General features: G+C 35.6%; 1 protein-coding gene across 1 annotated transcript in view; it reads left to right on the forward strand.

The window, feature by feature from the left end:
- LOC118837175 (ABI family member 3 binding protein) overlaps nucleotides 1-16,495 on the forward strand; it is a 201,554-nt gene that overhangs the window by 77,003 nt on the left and 108,056 nt on the right. Inside the window, exons 10-16 of the mRNA XM_036744133.1 lie at nucleotides 152-229; nucleotides 681-755; nucleotides 3,209-3,280; nucleotides 3,768-3,842; nucleotides 13,242-13,316; nucleotides 14,920-14,997; nucleotides 15,560-15,634. Coding sequence (XP_036600028.1) covers nucleotides 152-229; nucleotides 681-755; nucleotides 3,209-3,280; nucleotides 3,768-3,842; nucleotides 13,242-13,316; nucleotides 14,920-14,997; nucleotides 15,560-15,634 — 528 coding nt within the window. The remainder of the gene's footprint in view (nucleotides 1-151; nucleotides 230-680; nucleotides 756-3,208; nucleotides 3,281-3,767; nucleotides 3,843-13,241; nucleotides 13,317-14,919; nucleotides 14,998-15,559; nucleotides 15,635-16,495) is intronic.

Below are 16,495 nucleotides of genomic sequence, written 5' to 3' on the forward strand. Positions count from 1 at the left end.
ACTGAAGGAGGTGGTCTGTGCTATTGTGGCCTCACAGGTTTCAATGGGTTGCAGCTAAGCACTTTCTGCTTCTAGCACATGTTCAAAATGTGTTATTTAAGGCATTGGATGTAAGGAAATAATGCGAATGATTTATCCTCTGAAATTTCAGCTAAGAATGAAACTTTGGCACTACCTGTTGAATCTAAAAAACCAAAGGAGGAAAAAATACCAACACAGCCTGTACCAGGTAATAAGAACTCTACATCTTAAGGGTATGCAACATCTACAATATTAATTGATTAAAAAAACCTCACTCTTATGAAGAGGTTGAATTAAAACTGATTAAAGGTTAAAGTAAATGATGGGAAGCAGCAAAAAGAAAAGCTAAATTGCCTTTGATCCAGGGGTGGAGGATGGCAGCTGAATTGATACACTTAACTTAGAAGTTGAGTCATTCTTGGGTCTCCTTTCCAAACTGTTCCATTGGGGCAATAAAATCTTATTTTGTGCTAGCTCAGAACAGACATCCTGACTCTAATCAAAAGTCACTGTGAGAACTCCTTGATCTAAGCTACTTGAGAAAAGATGTGCTAAATGAGTCCCAGTTGTTGGTATCATTTCTCTTTTTAAAAAAATCCTTTGGTTTCTTATTTCTTTATCACAACAAATTTGGTAAAATTAACTTTTTTACCTTTCAGTGACAATGGAAATTGCTCAAAGAACCACGAGCCCAACTGTCACTAGAGTCTCAGAAATTTCAGAAGCAACTTTCGGTAATGCCAAAAACTTTTCTTTCATAAAAGAAACCCTAACATTCATGCAGGAAATGAGTAACAATGGTGCTCTTAGATCTACTAACATTCTTCTTCCTTTTTAAAAGGATGAATTAACTTTTTAAAAAAAATAATTACCTACCTCACAAGGCTATCTGAATAACTAAGAGATTTAATGTAAGGAAAATGATTTTTTGCACATTTTAAAGCACTATACACATATGAGGAACAACGTGGGTTATACACAAGGGGTCTTAACCTTTTCTTGTATCATGGATACCTTTAGAAGGCTGGCGAAACCTATGGATCTTTTATTAAGATAAAATGCACAGTACAATGGATCTAATTATATTGAAATAATGATGTAATTTTTTCCTTCCAAGTTCAAGGACTCCCCTGAAATCTATCCACAGACTCCAGATGAAAAACCCTTGCCTAATAATAGATAGAGAGCTAGCTTTGAAACCAAAAAGTTCTGGGTTCAAACCCTGCCTATGATACACACTGGCCATGTAACCCTGGGCATGTCACTTAATCTCAAAACTATGAATTGCTGGGAAGGTGCCACCTGGCAATTGTATAGGGAGTTTTCTCACCCAGGCATTCCCTATAGCAATGAAATCACATATATAGTTCCTATGCCTATAAAACTCTAAGATATTATTCTATTATTTATTGCTGCTCTATTACATTTGAAGAATAGCACAAAGCCTAGGATGCTGGTACGTAAAAATCTAGACAAATACAGAGAAGGCTTATTCAGTCTACTTTCATTGCCATGCTAAGCATAGAAAGATCAAATAGCCAAATTCCTAAAACTAATAACTTCAGGAGTATAAAAGAAGTCTTGAAGTCTTTATGATACACATGCACTCTTATCATAATGGCTCTTCAGCTTTTGTACATACTATACAAATATTGGGATGAATCCCCCAAATCTGAGAGCTTATTAAAAAAAATTCTTCATGTGCCTTATATTAGCTGCTTCTCACCTGAAATCCTAAAATTTATTTTGTTTTGTCACTTTAAGTGAAAGAAAACTATGTGCTATAGAAAGTGTTCATGTGAAAATATTTTCCTACAATGTATGCAAAAGCAGTTTGACAGGCTATGGAAATATTTCTAGGAAAGGCCCCAATAACTGTGAGCTACATCCTCTGTATGATCCTATGGTGTAAGCCAAAACACCAAATTATAAGGCATGGAGTATGTAAAAGTTAATACATTTCTTCTTTATTATAACTTTTAATGACAGGACTGGGGAAACTTCATAGCTTATCTTCACGCCTAGGTTTCGATTGTCATTCAATAGTTTAGGACAGGGGTCTTGACCTGTTGTCCATGAACCCCTAAGGGGTCCATGGATATATTTCAGAAGGTCCATGAAGCTGGATGGAGAAAACAGTTATGTCTTTATTTCAATATAGTTGTTTTTCTTTGTAACCCTGTTTATTTTGTTTTATGCATTTAAAAATATTATTCTAAGAAGGTATCCAAAAACTTCACTAGGCTGCCAAAGGAATCCATGACACACAAAAAGGCTAAGAACCCTCTTTTCGAGGAAAATGTTATAAAACATGGTAGCTAGTTGCCATCAAGGATTGAAGTTTGCCAAAGATTTTCTCACATCCAACTTTTTCATATTTATAGTAAAACCAAGGAAGAACGTAATGTGAATAAATTACTTCTGGGCATTTAGTTCTGTAGTCCAAATACTGTATTAGATTTTTAAAACTTGATTTCAATCCCAGGAGACCTAGATTCTTGACTACCAAGGGCAGAAGGGAACAATTTTTTACTATTACAAGTGACATTTTTTTGCTATTAGATATGATTGCACAAGCCAAAAATCATGGTGTTGCTTTGAAAAGAATTTGATATTTTTTTCTAATATCTCCCCCTAAACACTTAGAACCAATTTTCTCTCTTAACTAGTAAATGGCATCATAGTCTTCTCAAAGAATTATTTCTCTTTTAAGGAAGAGTTGTTTAAATCAATTCACGAGACAAAATGATAATTGTTTTTCCATAAGAAAAATTTCTAAAAACAAAGTATCCAGACAGAGGCTGGAGGTGCGGGGACAAGAGTATCTTAACATTTTCCAGTTCAAATTTGTTTCAAGTTTAGTTTTAATTTATAGGAGCCATGAATATTTTTGTGGATACACATCTACATAAAGATATTTGAAGAGATGAAGATAATGACTTAATAATTCAAGAACTGACCCTTCTGGTTTTTCTGTCCTTAGCACATATAAAAGAAATTTAGTGTATTGTTTTATACCCTGCATTCCATGATATTCCATAGCACCATAAGGCAAAAGGAAAACTCATCAAAAGTTTCCTTACCTAATACAAGAGTTTGATTTTCTTTCTTGAATCTTGCTTATTTTTCTTTCTCTCGTACTGACTTTTCACCTCAAATTATTATTTTTTTTGTATTTTAATTACAGCTCCAAACAGGCTTCCAGAATTCCCTCAACCCAAAACACCATTCCCTCTGGCAAAACCTAGGGCGACATTGGGTAATGGCAGTATTTGAAGTTTGGTAACAAATATCGTATGAGTGGGGAAAAGGGTTATTCTTGTAGCTAGTCAGGAAAATTTAGTGTTTCTGCACAGTACCAAAATAGCTGTATGGATTTGTTCAATTCAGTCAACCAACCAGGGGATGTAGAAAGAATAATTGTGTGACTAAGCTTTCTGATAAACTCACTCGAAATAATCATATCATTATGCCCCCTCCCCCTACAGAGACCAATTTCATTGCATCACATTTTGTGAAATGTGAATTTAACGGAAGCAAATCTGGCCTCTCTAGCTGCAGACCAAATGGGTTTTCTGGATGGATTTTGGATGGATGGGTCTAGATTTCTTGCTCAGACTAGTGGACCATTACTTGAACAGTCAGTGTTTTCATTACAGCCTGGGTGCAATCATTTACCAAAAATGGAAAATATCATTTTCTTCCTCCAATATCCTCCCACAAATACTGCTTCTTTTTTGCTATAGCTTCAGATGAGATACAACGGATTGTTTCTACAGTCAAAACATCTGATGGTCCGAAAGTTCTGCAGCCCCACACTGGTAATTGCCCTTTAAAGTTGTTGTTGGGTTTTTTTAATGAATTCATAAGAATAGCATTAAGTCACTTTGTGGGGTTTTGAGGGATTGACTTATATATTATGACTGCTCTATGATACAATATCCTCTATGATAATGACTGATTTTATATCATTTATTATCTATAAACTCTTCTCCTGCGGCAGACATTCAGCTACCTTATATTTGTTTTAAAGATATCTGTTTCAATTTCTGGACCTATTGTTGAAAGGCTGTCATCTTCTAATGAATTATGAGTCACCTCAGTGTTTTTCCTATTCCAGAGACCTCTTCAAATTCATGTCAGCAGTACCAAAAGATGAACTAAGTATTCCATGCCATAATACAATTATAGTCATAGAGCTGAATTTATAACAACATAATGTTTCCTTTGCAGGTAGATACTTACTTGTTGTTCCTACCTCACACACAGAAAATATTAAAAACCACTTTAAAAACTGTCATCAGGCCTCCTAGCTTCTGCTCCTATGTCAGCCACTAAGTTGATTTTGGCCAAGTCACATGCCTTCTGTGGACCTCAATTTTCTTCCCTCAGACAAAAATGAGAGGGCTGGATTGGATACATGACTGTTCCCCAAGTTTCTTCTAGTTACACATTCTATTTCTATAACAAATACTGTACTCAACATTTCACTGGTGTCTTAGACTTTCTTCACACCAGGATAGGTTATATGGTTAAGTAAACTGAAGGAATATCACCTTAAATCCTTTTTGCAGTTCAATAGAACAGTGAAAGGGAATAATCATTTATTAAGCATCTTGTATGTGCCAGGTAATATGTTAAGTGCCTTACAAGTATTTGGTATATGTTGATGGAGTGTGGCCTTCCAGACATTGAAAATATGACCTGAATAACAGCTTTTTTTTAAATGAAATTCTCCCATGTTGATGACAGTGTTACTTTCCTTTGTAATAAATTTTAACTTGTTAAATATAAGAACATCTAAAAAAGGACAAATATAATTACTTATTAACCCATTGATAAATGTAAATATGTAATTCCCCTACTAAGGGCATCAAATATGTGCTCATTATATTGCCAGTCAATAAGATCCCTTTTCAGGCATCTTATGTCATAACAGTGCAAGATAATCAAAACAGGATACTGTAACTGAAAATAGAAGTGGGATTAGTTTCTCAGATTCTGGAGTTGTATCTAACTTATCTCTCCTCTAAATGGCACTGCTTTAGGTTCTATAGATGCTTACTTTGGACTTCCCCCTGATAAAGACAGCTTCAAACATAAAAATTATAAGTCATGTCTCATAAAGTCATCTCTACAAGATAAATATGTTCATTTTTATCCTTTCTTAAAGATTTTAAAATGATTTTTGTATTCATGCATAAGTTGATGTTCTCTCAAATTTCTCTATAGGCTAAAAGTACCTGATTTTTAAAAATTTTCTCAGTAACTCATATAGCTTCAGTCTGCATACATGCTCAAGAGAATAGAGAAATAAAAATAAAAGTACTCTCTTGCTGCAATGGGAAAAGTATTCACACTATTCAGAGGACCTGCATTTGATTCCAAATTCTGCCATTTATTCCTTAACTTATCTGGGTCTCAATTTCCTTATTTGTAAAATGAGGGGATTGGAACATTAGTCCGAGAAGGGGTCCATAGGTTTCAATAGACAACCATCTCTTTCTCTCTCTCTGTCTCTCTCTCTGTCTCTCTGTCTGTCTCTCTCTCTCTGTCTCTCTCTCTCTCTGTCTCTCTCTCTCTCTGTCTCTCTCTCTCTCTCTCTCTCTCTCTCTCTCACACACACACACACACACACACACACACACACACACACACTAGGAACCCTTGACCTGGTCTATAGAATCACTGACACCATGTTATATTTCCTTAAAAAAAAGAACTAAATTTTAGTTTATATTAATGATAGTCTTGCTTGCAAAATAAACACCTTTCTTTTACCTATGGCATATTAAAATTTCTAAATGCCCTGATTCTTCATTCAAGAGAGTGTATTATTTCTTATACAACTATGATCTAATTGTGATCTTAATTATAACTTCTGTAAAATATACTTAAACGGGTAGATTGTATATTGATTCCTTGGGAAAAATCAGGATAGCCATTAAGATATATAAATGGAAGTAATAAAGATCTACCCTATAATTATATACAAGGAAGTCAAATTAAATCTAAATTCTATATTTAAATGAAGAGAAGAGGAGTTGCAAAATATTTAAGCATTTAGGAGAAGCATTCTAAAAAAAAAGTCCATTTCTGATAGTGAAATAGTGTTGGTTTTTAGACACTGTTGGAAGGTGGTCAATTGACTTTGATTTCAATATTGTTATGAAACAGTCTCTGCTAAACTGCTTGATACCTTCCATCTCAGTAAATCATGGGAGGGAAAACATGTATATCCTAGCTAGGGCATTCTGAGGGTCGAACAATACTATCTTGTACTTATAGAACACCTTTCTACCATGGAACTCAAAATGATTTGCATTTATTATTTTATTAATTTCTCTCAGGTATCCCAGGAGATAGGAAAGGAGCAACTATTAGTTTTTGGATGATGAAGAAATGTAAGAACCAAGCCCTAAATCAGTAGAGAAGCTAACAGGAGACACCTGTTCTCTGAAATTCTTATACTTTATTTTCTACTCAATAATACTACCTCCAATTGATAAGTCAGAAACTACTATACATAAAATCATTTTAGGAATTTGAAGATGTTTTCCCAAAAACATCAGAAGAAAGTACAAAAATGTCTTCAAAACCAAATTTCTTAGCAGTTCATGGTAAGTTATCTTTAATAAAGGCTACCAGTAGCTCAGGCACATTCCCATAAATTATAGAACTCTCCTCACTACCCTCTCCAAGCTTCTGTTACTACATACAACCTAGAGATCCATTCACCTTTGTTTTCATGGCTATGGGATGTCTATCTTTCCATCAGTAACATTGCATAGTGCCTGATACATAAGACCTAAGTAAATATTAATCTTCATTCTTCTTTCCTCCCTTCATCCTCCTACCTTGCTTTCTTTATTCCCTCCCTCATTCCTTCCTTGATTCCTTCTTTTCCTCCTTCCCTCTTGCCTTCCTTCCCTTCTTCCTTCTGTCCTTTCCATTTTCCTTTCCTCTTCCTTTCCCTTCTTCTTTCCCTCCCTCCTTTCTTCCCCTCTTCTTTCCCTTCCTTTTTCTTTCTTTCCCTTTCTTTGTCCCTCCTCCCTTTCTCTCTGTCTTCCTTCTTTTCCTCCTTCCTTCTTTTTTCCTTCTTTTCCTCCTTCTTTCTCTTCTTCTCTACTTTCCTCCATCCCTCTTTCCTTCCTTTCCTCCTCTCCTTCTCTACTTCCTTCCTTTCCTTCTTCCTTCCCTCCTTCCTTCTCTCATTCCTTCCCTTCCTCTTTCTTCCTTCCTTCCTTCCCTCCCTCTTTCCTTACTTTCTTTTCCTTTCTTCCTCTCCTACATTATTGTAGTTTTCTTGTCATTCTGTTTAATCTCTCAGCATAATTAAATGTTGAAAATTCACTTCCTCTTTGCTAATTTTAAGAGTTGCATGTCATATGAGGTTTGTACCAGCTCTCTCTTTTAATTAAATTTCTTAATTCAGTTCTTGAGAAAACACGGGTTGGTTTTGTTTCTTTTGAGATTCCATAAATAGGCATTGCTAGTCAAGGTTAGAGATTTTCTGGAAAACATTCATTATCATTTTTAGGTAACTGAATTTGAATTTGTATTTCTTATTCATCTTGGTAGATGATTACTGCAAAGATTCTTAGTTTTTTAATATTGTGGTATATTTGTAAATTCAAAAGTATATTTGAAAACTATATTTTGTAAAGAAATAAAATTGACCAATTCTGTTAAGAAGTGGAAAATTATGAGTACAAAAGTGTAGGTACTGTCTGTCACAAGTGCTAATTAGACACTTTTGTCTTTGTTTTTAGAATTGGAGGGTGGCAGTTACTTGGATATATCAAAACAAGATGTACGATTTTAAAAAAAATACACACACATATATGGCTTCTAGGGGGATGTAGCTGCTGTTGAAAGCTATATATAGGTGTTTTAGATGCCACTAAAAAAATCCTACCACAGAAAAAGAAAAGGAAAATTGAGGTCATATTTCCTCCCAGCTAACACTTAAAAATTCCCTCTAGTAAAATTCTGAGCTGCTATATTCTTTGAAACAAAGCCTTAAAAACAACATTTAAATAAAAGAATGATATGGAAGCTGAATTTGTCAGATCAATACAAGAAGCATATTATAGATGTCCTATCCTTAAGTCTCAAATTAGTGTTTACTTGTTCAAAGATATAATTAGTGAACTCAGTGGGAATGCTTTTCATTTTTAAATGGATTTCTTATTTGAAAAGGCACATTTTGACCCCCTAATTGGCCAATTTGTTAAGCAATTACAGTTGCAATATCGAGCTTTTGATGGAAACTTGTTAATTTCTCTAATATAAAAAGGAAAGACTAATCCTTGGGATATTTCAAATCAGGCTGGTAAAAATAGATCCAGAGGTTTGGAGAACTCACTACAATACTGTGGCTGAGGGGTGACTAATCAGTCCCTGAGGTAATAAGGCTTTGGGTAATGGGATTTCTGAGCTGAAAGAGACCTTGAAGGTCTTCTAATAGAATCTATACTAGAAAGATGAATTTCCTCATCTAATGGGAAACTACAGCCCATTCCATTTTTAAAAGGTTCTAATTGTTTAGGAAGGTTTTCCTTACATTGAGTCAAAAAATCTGACTGTCCAGCTTATTTAAATAGTTCTGGAAAGGAAAAGAAAGAACCCAGGCTCAGATGTTTATAAACATGTGAGCAGATAAGATGTTCATTTTAACCTGCTTTCTCTTGTCAAAAATTATTATAAGGCATTGGAGGAGAGTTCATAAGATTTATACAGGTTTTATGCCTATTTAATGATGGTCTGATACCCTCCATTTCCCAAGAATAGTCCTAATGCTATTTGTGGAGCTTCTAAACCTCTGATGGGCATTTTTCACTAAAAAAAGTAATATTAGTGCTTTTTATGGTTGTCATTGGCTTTAAAGTAATGTTTCCAAAGATACGTCTCAGGTTTTCTAGTTGTTGGGTTCTCCCCACCAAATATGTAAAGACGTCTATTTTCCCATAAGTTCTGATCCCTAATTCATCAAAATAACTTGTGCAGAGCTTTGGGTTTGCAGTTTTCTTATTCTGGGGTGAGCCTTCTGATTGTTTCTCTTACTGCCGAAAAACTCCAGCCCAATGGAGGATGATGAGTCATTGTTATTGGAATGGAAGATAGCCATTTGAATTAAATACCATGTGGCAGCTGAAAGTTAAACAAAAAGTAACTAATTGTGATCCCAAGGTTATGGTCCAGTTAATGTTTTTTGAATCCCAAAAGAACCTTCATTTTACTCTCTTTCTCAACTCATGATAACCAGGCCAACTGACTCAGTGGCTCTGAACTATTCCAGAGATCACAGAGATATTTCTTGGCTTCCTGTGGTATAAGGTTCCTTGGGTGCTATCTTGGGACAATAAACAATTACATTTAACAGCTTTTCCTGAAAGAATATGAGAACACTCTGTTTTTCCCAATTAGAAATCACATTTATGGCATCAGAAGAAAGGTGGAGAATCCATAAGCAACAGAAATATGAAAAACACTCCAAAAATTGCCCATGTTCTAAAAAGAACTGGCAAAATAAAAAATTGAATATCACCAGTGATGAACAAACATAAGGAGTGCTATTCTTAGAAATAGATTGTTCGGGCATTGAGTGGCTCACCAAGAGTATTTTAAAGGGTCCAGCTTCCACACAGAGCACTATGCCCTGCTCTGTGAACAGCTGATTCCAACTGACCTCGCCCACCCAATTGGAATAAGCCCTAGAGAGAAAGAAAGCTAGATGAAGTGGTGGGGATGCTTCTGAGAGCACAAGTGTAAAAATAAAGTTCACCAGATGGTTTACAGATTTTTGTCATTAATGTTGTTGCCTGTGGGAGATTTATAGCTCAAGACTGTTTTGCTTGGTGAGCATTTTCTCCCAAATAATAGCTTTATGACATTCAGAACCAACCTGAGGAAACATTTATTCACTTATGCAAATGGTACGGAGAACTCCATGAGTCGTGTGTGTGTGTGTGTGTGTGTGTGTGTGTGTGTGTGTCCATGGTGTATTCTTATATTAGCAGAAGGAACAGTATTTTAGCTGTTTATTGAATTTTCTACTCAAGCTCATCTTCATCATTCATTTATATGTGATTTCTGGGCCACTACTTTGGTAGCAAAGGGTAGTACCTAAATCCTGGGAAATGTGGCACTAGAATGATTTCCATACAATATGGAGAGAAGGTGTTTATTTAATAGCACACTGTCAGAAAGACTAGTGTGTGGCTATTTGATAACAGGAGAATTCCTGTGTTAATATTAAAGAGAAATCTTTCACATAATTAGCGGTTTTTAAGAAAATTAAATGGAGTTTTCAGTCAATTTCCAATTACAATTACCTCTTTTTGTTCCAAAAGGTTTTGGAATATTCACAATTGATATTCTTTGAAAAAAATAGTGTAACTCCTTCTTCCAATGACAGTCAGGAGACTATCTTAATGAATTCCTATAGACAAAAAAAATTCACTATTTGGTGGCCAAATCTGCAGTAGTCATACTGCCCAAAGTTAAGTTGACCCTCAAACAACAGATTTTGGAGTCGGGAGGCCTGGGTTTAAATCCCATTTCTTACAATACCCCTATGATTTTGCACTAGTTACTTAACCTCAACAGGCCTCAGTTTCCTATCTATAAAATGAAGGGGCTGGGCTGGATGGACTCTGAGGTCCTTTCCAGCTCTAGCTATGCGTTTCTGTGGAACACAATCTATCACTCGGTACTTAGTCAAAGCCTTTCAAGCTTCATAGGACCTGCCACAGGTTGCACTCTATTGATGTAAGCTTCAAGAACCCCAGATCACTCCTACAGCATTCTGAGGTATTGGAGTAGGACTTCAATGGAGGCATGATTGCATGTTATATTTAAATAGTAAGGGAAAAAATACCTTTTAATCCCAGCAAATAATTAGCATATTTAATTTAATTAATTTGATGCCATTTAATTCCCTTATACTAAAAATACAAGTACAACCAGGAGTGTAACTTACTCCCTGTTATCACTATCTTCTCCCTTGTGGACTTCTAAAACAAGATTAAATTGCCATGCTTAGAAGATCACTTTTTATTTTCTGAAAGCAGCCAATGTTGGTGCTTTTCTCCCGTCCATCCATGAGTTACATGTCATATGACCTTTCTCTTATGAATCCTATTTTTTGTGTCACCAGCTTCTATGAATATATGACTATCTGTACCATCTTATGACAAATCCCTTGAGAATTGTATCCATCAAAACATTCCATGTGTGTGTGTGTGTGTGTGTGTGTCTGAATGTCGCATATATGTATGTGTACATGTTGGTTAGCTTGCCTCCAAAGGAGAATATATATATATATAATATAATATGTAGGTGACTATTTGAATCCAGAAGAGTTGAGCAAAGAGCATATTGTGGTTAGAAAAGCATTGGACTTGAATTCAGGGACCCCAACCCAGACTTATTCAGTATATGACCCTGAGGAACTTCTTTGAACTTCAGTTTTCTCATCTGCAGTGGGCAAAATAATGCTTGTACACATAACACAGATCCCATCTTGGTAGGATGAGGGAGGAATAGCCCTATTCTGCATGTTGAATATGAAGAGAGACATGACTTCTGATTGTCTGAGAGAATGCTGTCATGTGGGGTTTTTTTCTATTCTGAACCTGTTAAACACCTGGACCAGATATTTGAGGGGTAGCAGGATAGATATGACTCTAGCCCTCTTGGAAATTTGAGAAATCCCTCAGCTTTGGATAATTGAAACCAGGGCTGTCCAACCTTAGGTTTTTATTGAAACAATAGACAATATATTTTGATTTGCCATCTTAGTGAGAGCTCTGCAGTAGCTTGGCTTCCTGTACTAAAGCATTTATGTAAATTTCTATGCTTTTAGGCAGGCCGCATAAACCACACTGTGGGCTGCATTTTGGAGAGCCCTGATCTAAACCTTTTTGATCTCCTTCCCCCAGCTAATTTACCGACAATGTGACAAGGCCCTCCTCCAACTCTCTTATGAGTGGACCAAACCTCAGGTCATACCTACCCATGACACTATCATGCCTTTTCTATATATTTAGGCAACCCAAATACATCATACTGCATGCAGGCATATGCTTTACATATGATCTACCTCACAGAATAGCTGGGGAGAGTTCTATAAACCTTAAAGCATTGTGTCAGTAGAAGTTGTTTAAAACGGTGATGTATGCTCTTCTGCTTATCAAATTTATATTTTATGATTACTGGAATGAAGCTTTACAATTTTAGTCACTGACAAGTATTCTCTAATGTAGAAAGACATATGCATTGTAAAGAACAAATAAACAATGTCTTTCATTTTGAGGGAGTTTTTTTTTCTCTGTTTTAGATGACCAGAGTTTCAGTCAGTATCAAGAATCTCCTACAAAGTAATGTAGTTTCATGATTCTCAAAACCGCCAACTAACTACACGTTTTTTGGAAGATATGTTTTTCTGTTTTATTCTTAAGCTTCACATGTCTTTCCGCTTATTTCTTCCATTTATCAATCATGTCTGCCCTTACTTGCTTCTCTACTCCCTACCCCATTTACCCTTTCATTGTTTTTGTTTTGTTTTGTTTTCCTTTCCCCTCACTTACAGGAACAACTCATTAAAGAAATTTCTTCACAACTTTGGTTGATGTAAAATTCTCAAGTATAAAACACACAGCATTCATTTTCATTCTGAAATTGATTCTACTTTCTCTTTTCGTATGGAACATGAAATGTGGCCTTCAATTGAATAAACTCTCTGGAGGTCAGATACCACCAAGGATGTGCTTTTCTAGCAGTTAGTTCCTAGACTTGAAGGATAGCTGCTGCTGGGCAAATAAGAAATGGAAACTGAATAATCTTGTTTGGAGGGCCTAAGGAAAATCCAGTGTAGAGTGTGTGTGTAAAATCCAGTTGCTAACTTCTGTTTTCTAGGTTCCTTTCTACAGCCTACATGCAGGTTCAAATCTAACTCTATTATATGGTTTATTTTTAAGTATTTTTGTCCTGAATTGGCACTGCCCCATTTCAAATGGATAACATGCATCACACTAGAAGGCAGCTTCAATTCTGGATTTATAAAATTCATGAGTTCAGATCAAGGACAGAAACAGGGACTTTTTGGCTATCTGTCTTTAAGTAATGGAACCAGTACCACAGAAAGTCATCATTATTTAGAAATATATAGTGCCATCTTTAAAAATTAATATCTATTCTTGTTCAAACTTTTTTAGCAACCTATGACATGCAGCCTGTTTTCTCAAGCCCTCCAACAACAGATGAGCCTGAAATATCCACGGCCCAAACAGGTATACTTACTCAGCCTTTCTTTCATAAATCTGTCAATAAATTCCAATTTTTCTACAGATTCTGAATCTGGTCCTTTTCCTTCAGAAAGAAGGGAAAATACATGTTCTTCGTTTCTCTCTCTTCTCTCCCTCTCTCCAATCCTACAATGGCTTTTCTTCTGTATGTTTATGGCTGATTCAAGAGTTGGATATCAGACATTGGTCATTACAGGATCATAATGTTAGGGATTTGATTGAAACAGCATGAAGAGAGACTCAAGTCTCACTTTTGCCAATTGTGAGCTGTTTAACAATATGCAAATCAGTTAATCTCTCTGAAACCTGGTCCCTTCATCTGTATAACGGAGATAGCAATTCTTCTAACATCTACCTCATGACTCGAATATTGAAAATAAGGTGCTTTTTGAATCTTAAAATGTTATGCAAAGTGTCTCTAAAGTCTTAGGGCAGTAGTAATCTCTAACAGATTGAAACTTCACCAAGAATTTGGGGATATCCTATATAACTGTGAGTCATTATCGCCTATATGTATAGCAACAAAGGGACTGATTCCTACTGATCTATCATACACTATTCACAATTGTCAGTCTTAGAATCGTTTTGTTACTTGGGAAGGTTTGCTTATTTGTATACAAATAATCCATAAAAAAATACACACACACACACACACACACACACACATATATATATATGTGTATATATATGTATATGTAAAATTTCTGACTTGGCACCAGCTATGTTTCCAAAATCTGACTCAATTTAAGTATATAGTTATATATTGCTACATTTTAGTGTATTATTTAATGTCATGGTGTTCTATAGAATCATGAAGTTGGAAGAGATTTCAGAGGGCATGGAGTGCATGCCTCTACCCAGCAGAAAATTTCCTTCAACGGTATACTTGATATGGTCTTCTATAATAGAGGACAGTTATAAACAACATAAAATACAAAACTGTGAAGTAGAATGCTTGGCATGGATTCCACCAGTGATTATGAAATACAAAGAGATAAACTTGGAATCACGGGATCCGAGTTCAAATATTGGATTTACCTTCTCACTATGTTAACTTGGGTAAATCATTTAACCACTCTGGGCTCCAGTTTCCTTATTTGCAAAGTTAGAGGGTTAGAATAAATGACAGCTAAGGTCCTTTTTTATCTCTATATCTATGATCCTGTCAAATATGTTTCCATCTTGCAACTTGTTTTGTCCTCATTCCTAGCTATTTGAATTGTGTGTATTTTTCAAATATGAATCCATCTCTAGCTTCCAATGACTGTATTAATAGTGTTGATCAACAGTTTTTCAAGTGGTTCATAGCTCTAGAGCTAGAAAGGACCTTAGAGGCCATTAGTCCAATTCCTCCACTTTACAGATGAAGAAATGGAGTGCTTGGGAGGTGTGGTGACTTGCCTAAAGGCACGTAGGCGACAAAGGCAATATTGGAGCTCAGAAACTGTGACTCTGAGTTCAATACTCTTTCCACTGGGCCCCTTTGAATGACCCCTTTCCTCCTTCTAGACATAACTTGTTATTCATGAGTTAGCATTCAATTCCTGAGGCTCTTTGCTCCCTTATAACTGGTTGACATTTATTCCAGCAGCAACAAGTGAATCTCCTCTGGACTTTGCCCCATCTAAAACTTCTAGAACAATTGAACAGCCAAGGGCAACACTGGGTAATGTTTTTAACAGCAAATTCTCACTTCACTTTTCATCAAAGGAAAGCCTACTGTGAATGGCTTTCTTCCAAAGAACTATCCCATTCCATCACATCTAATCATGTTTCTCTTTCCTGCTTCTGAATACATAGTGGTTGTTATTTTCTCTGTATCATTAACGATTTTCACACCCTCTACCTGGCTTTACTTAGAAGACGTAGCAGATGATATTTTCACTGTCTTAAAAGGAATAAGACAATGCACTGTGAAATCTGCATGTGTAAGAGACACCCTCACTCTCATCATCTCTCTTCCACATCCCTTTGTCTTTGTATTCATTCCAGCACACTTGGATGCACTCACCCTAATTTTGGTTATCAAATGATCAGTTATCATTCTATCTATGGCTTTTCGTCTTTGAATACTTCATTTTGTCCACCAGCTTTCACAAATCCATGAGCTGTTCATTTCTCATCATTGACTTGTGGCTTGTCTTTCATATCAGCTAAAAGCATGTTAGTAGTCTAGGAGCTCCTTGTATTAACTAAGTTGGGGTGGGGTGGGGACTGTTTTATTTCAGCTCCAAAAGAAATGCCACTTCTTCCTCAAAAACCGAAAATATCTGCCAGTCCTGAAACACAACACACTATACTTGGTAATTACTAATGCTTAGCGATTTTGTACTTTTTTTAAAGTAGCAAAAATTAATCACATTGCACCTAAGAAAAATTCACTCAACTTCATAGAGTTGTGGTATCAAATGAGACAATATAAAGTGTCCAAAAACTCTTGTGCAGTTTGAAGCTTAAGCATAAAACTTTGCTAAGACTTTTTGAGCACCCTGTGTATGTAGAGTGTTTACAAATCTTGCCAGCACTACATAAATGTTAGCTGTTATTTTTATCATAGTCAACATTTCCAATTTTTCTCTTTGCCAGTTTCATGAATTCTTTAATAGTCAATGACTTCAATGAACCACAGTATAAAATATAGAATTAATGATTGATTATAAAGAATTTACATAATTTCAGGATCTCTTTATTCTAACAAATGACTTCTTTCCTATTATCCCAAATGGAAAAATCCAGAAACATAGTTGAGAATTACACTTTATTCCTTTCTGTTCAGTTAAATTGAATTGAGCTTAGTACAGAGTACTTTCCCTAAGATGTAAGTGCAAATAGTATCAGGATGATCTGTGGGTTATATCATGCTGAAAAAAAGGAAAAGGGGAAGATGAAGGACAACAGCAAAATCTTATTGTTTGTAGTGGAAATTTTAGAAGTCATAAGGTATGCTAACTTATGGTAAGGATACTAAAGAGCCATAGCACTAGAAATTTATTTTTACTTCTGAAGAAGAGAGAGCTTGCACAATTCAAAGAGTTCCTATCTTCCTGCTTCCCAAGCCCAAATGCTTGCCTACTAACCTACACATAGGTAAACCAGACTTTATGCATTTGACCTGTCTTCTCCTGATTTCATGTATTTGTATATAGTCTTCCATAATTAGAAAT

Source organism: Trichosurus vulpecula, chromosome 2 (genome assembly GCF_011100635.1).
Source record: "Trichosurus vulpecula isolate mTriVul1 chromosome 2, mTriVul1.pri, whole genome shotgun sequence".
Lineage (NCBI taxonomy): Eukaryota > Metazoa > Chordata > Mammalia > Diprotodontia > Phalangeridae > Trichosurus > Trichosurus vulpecula.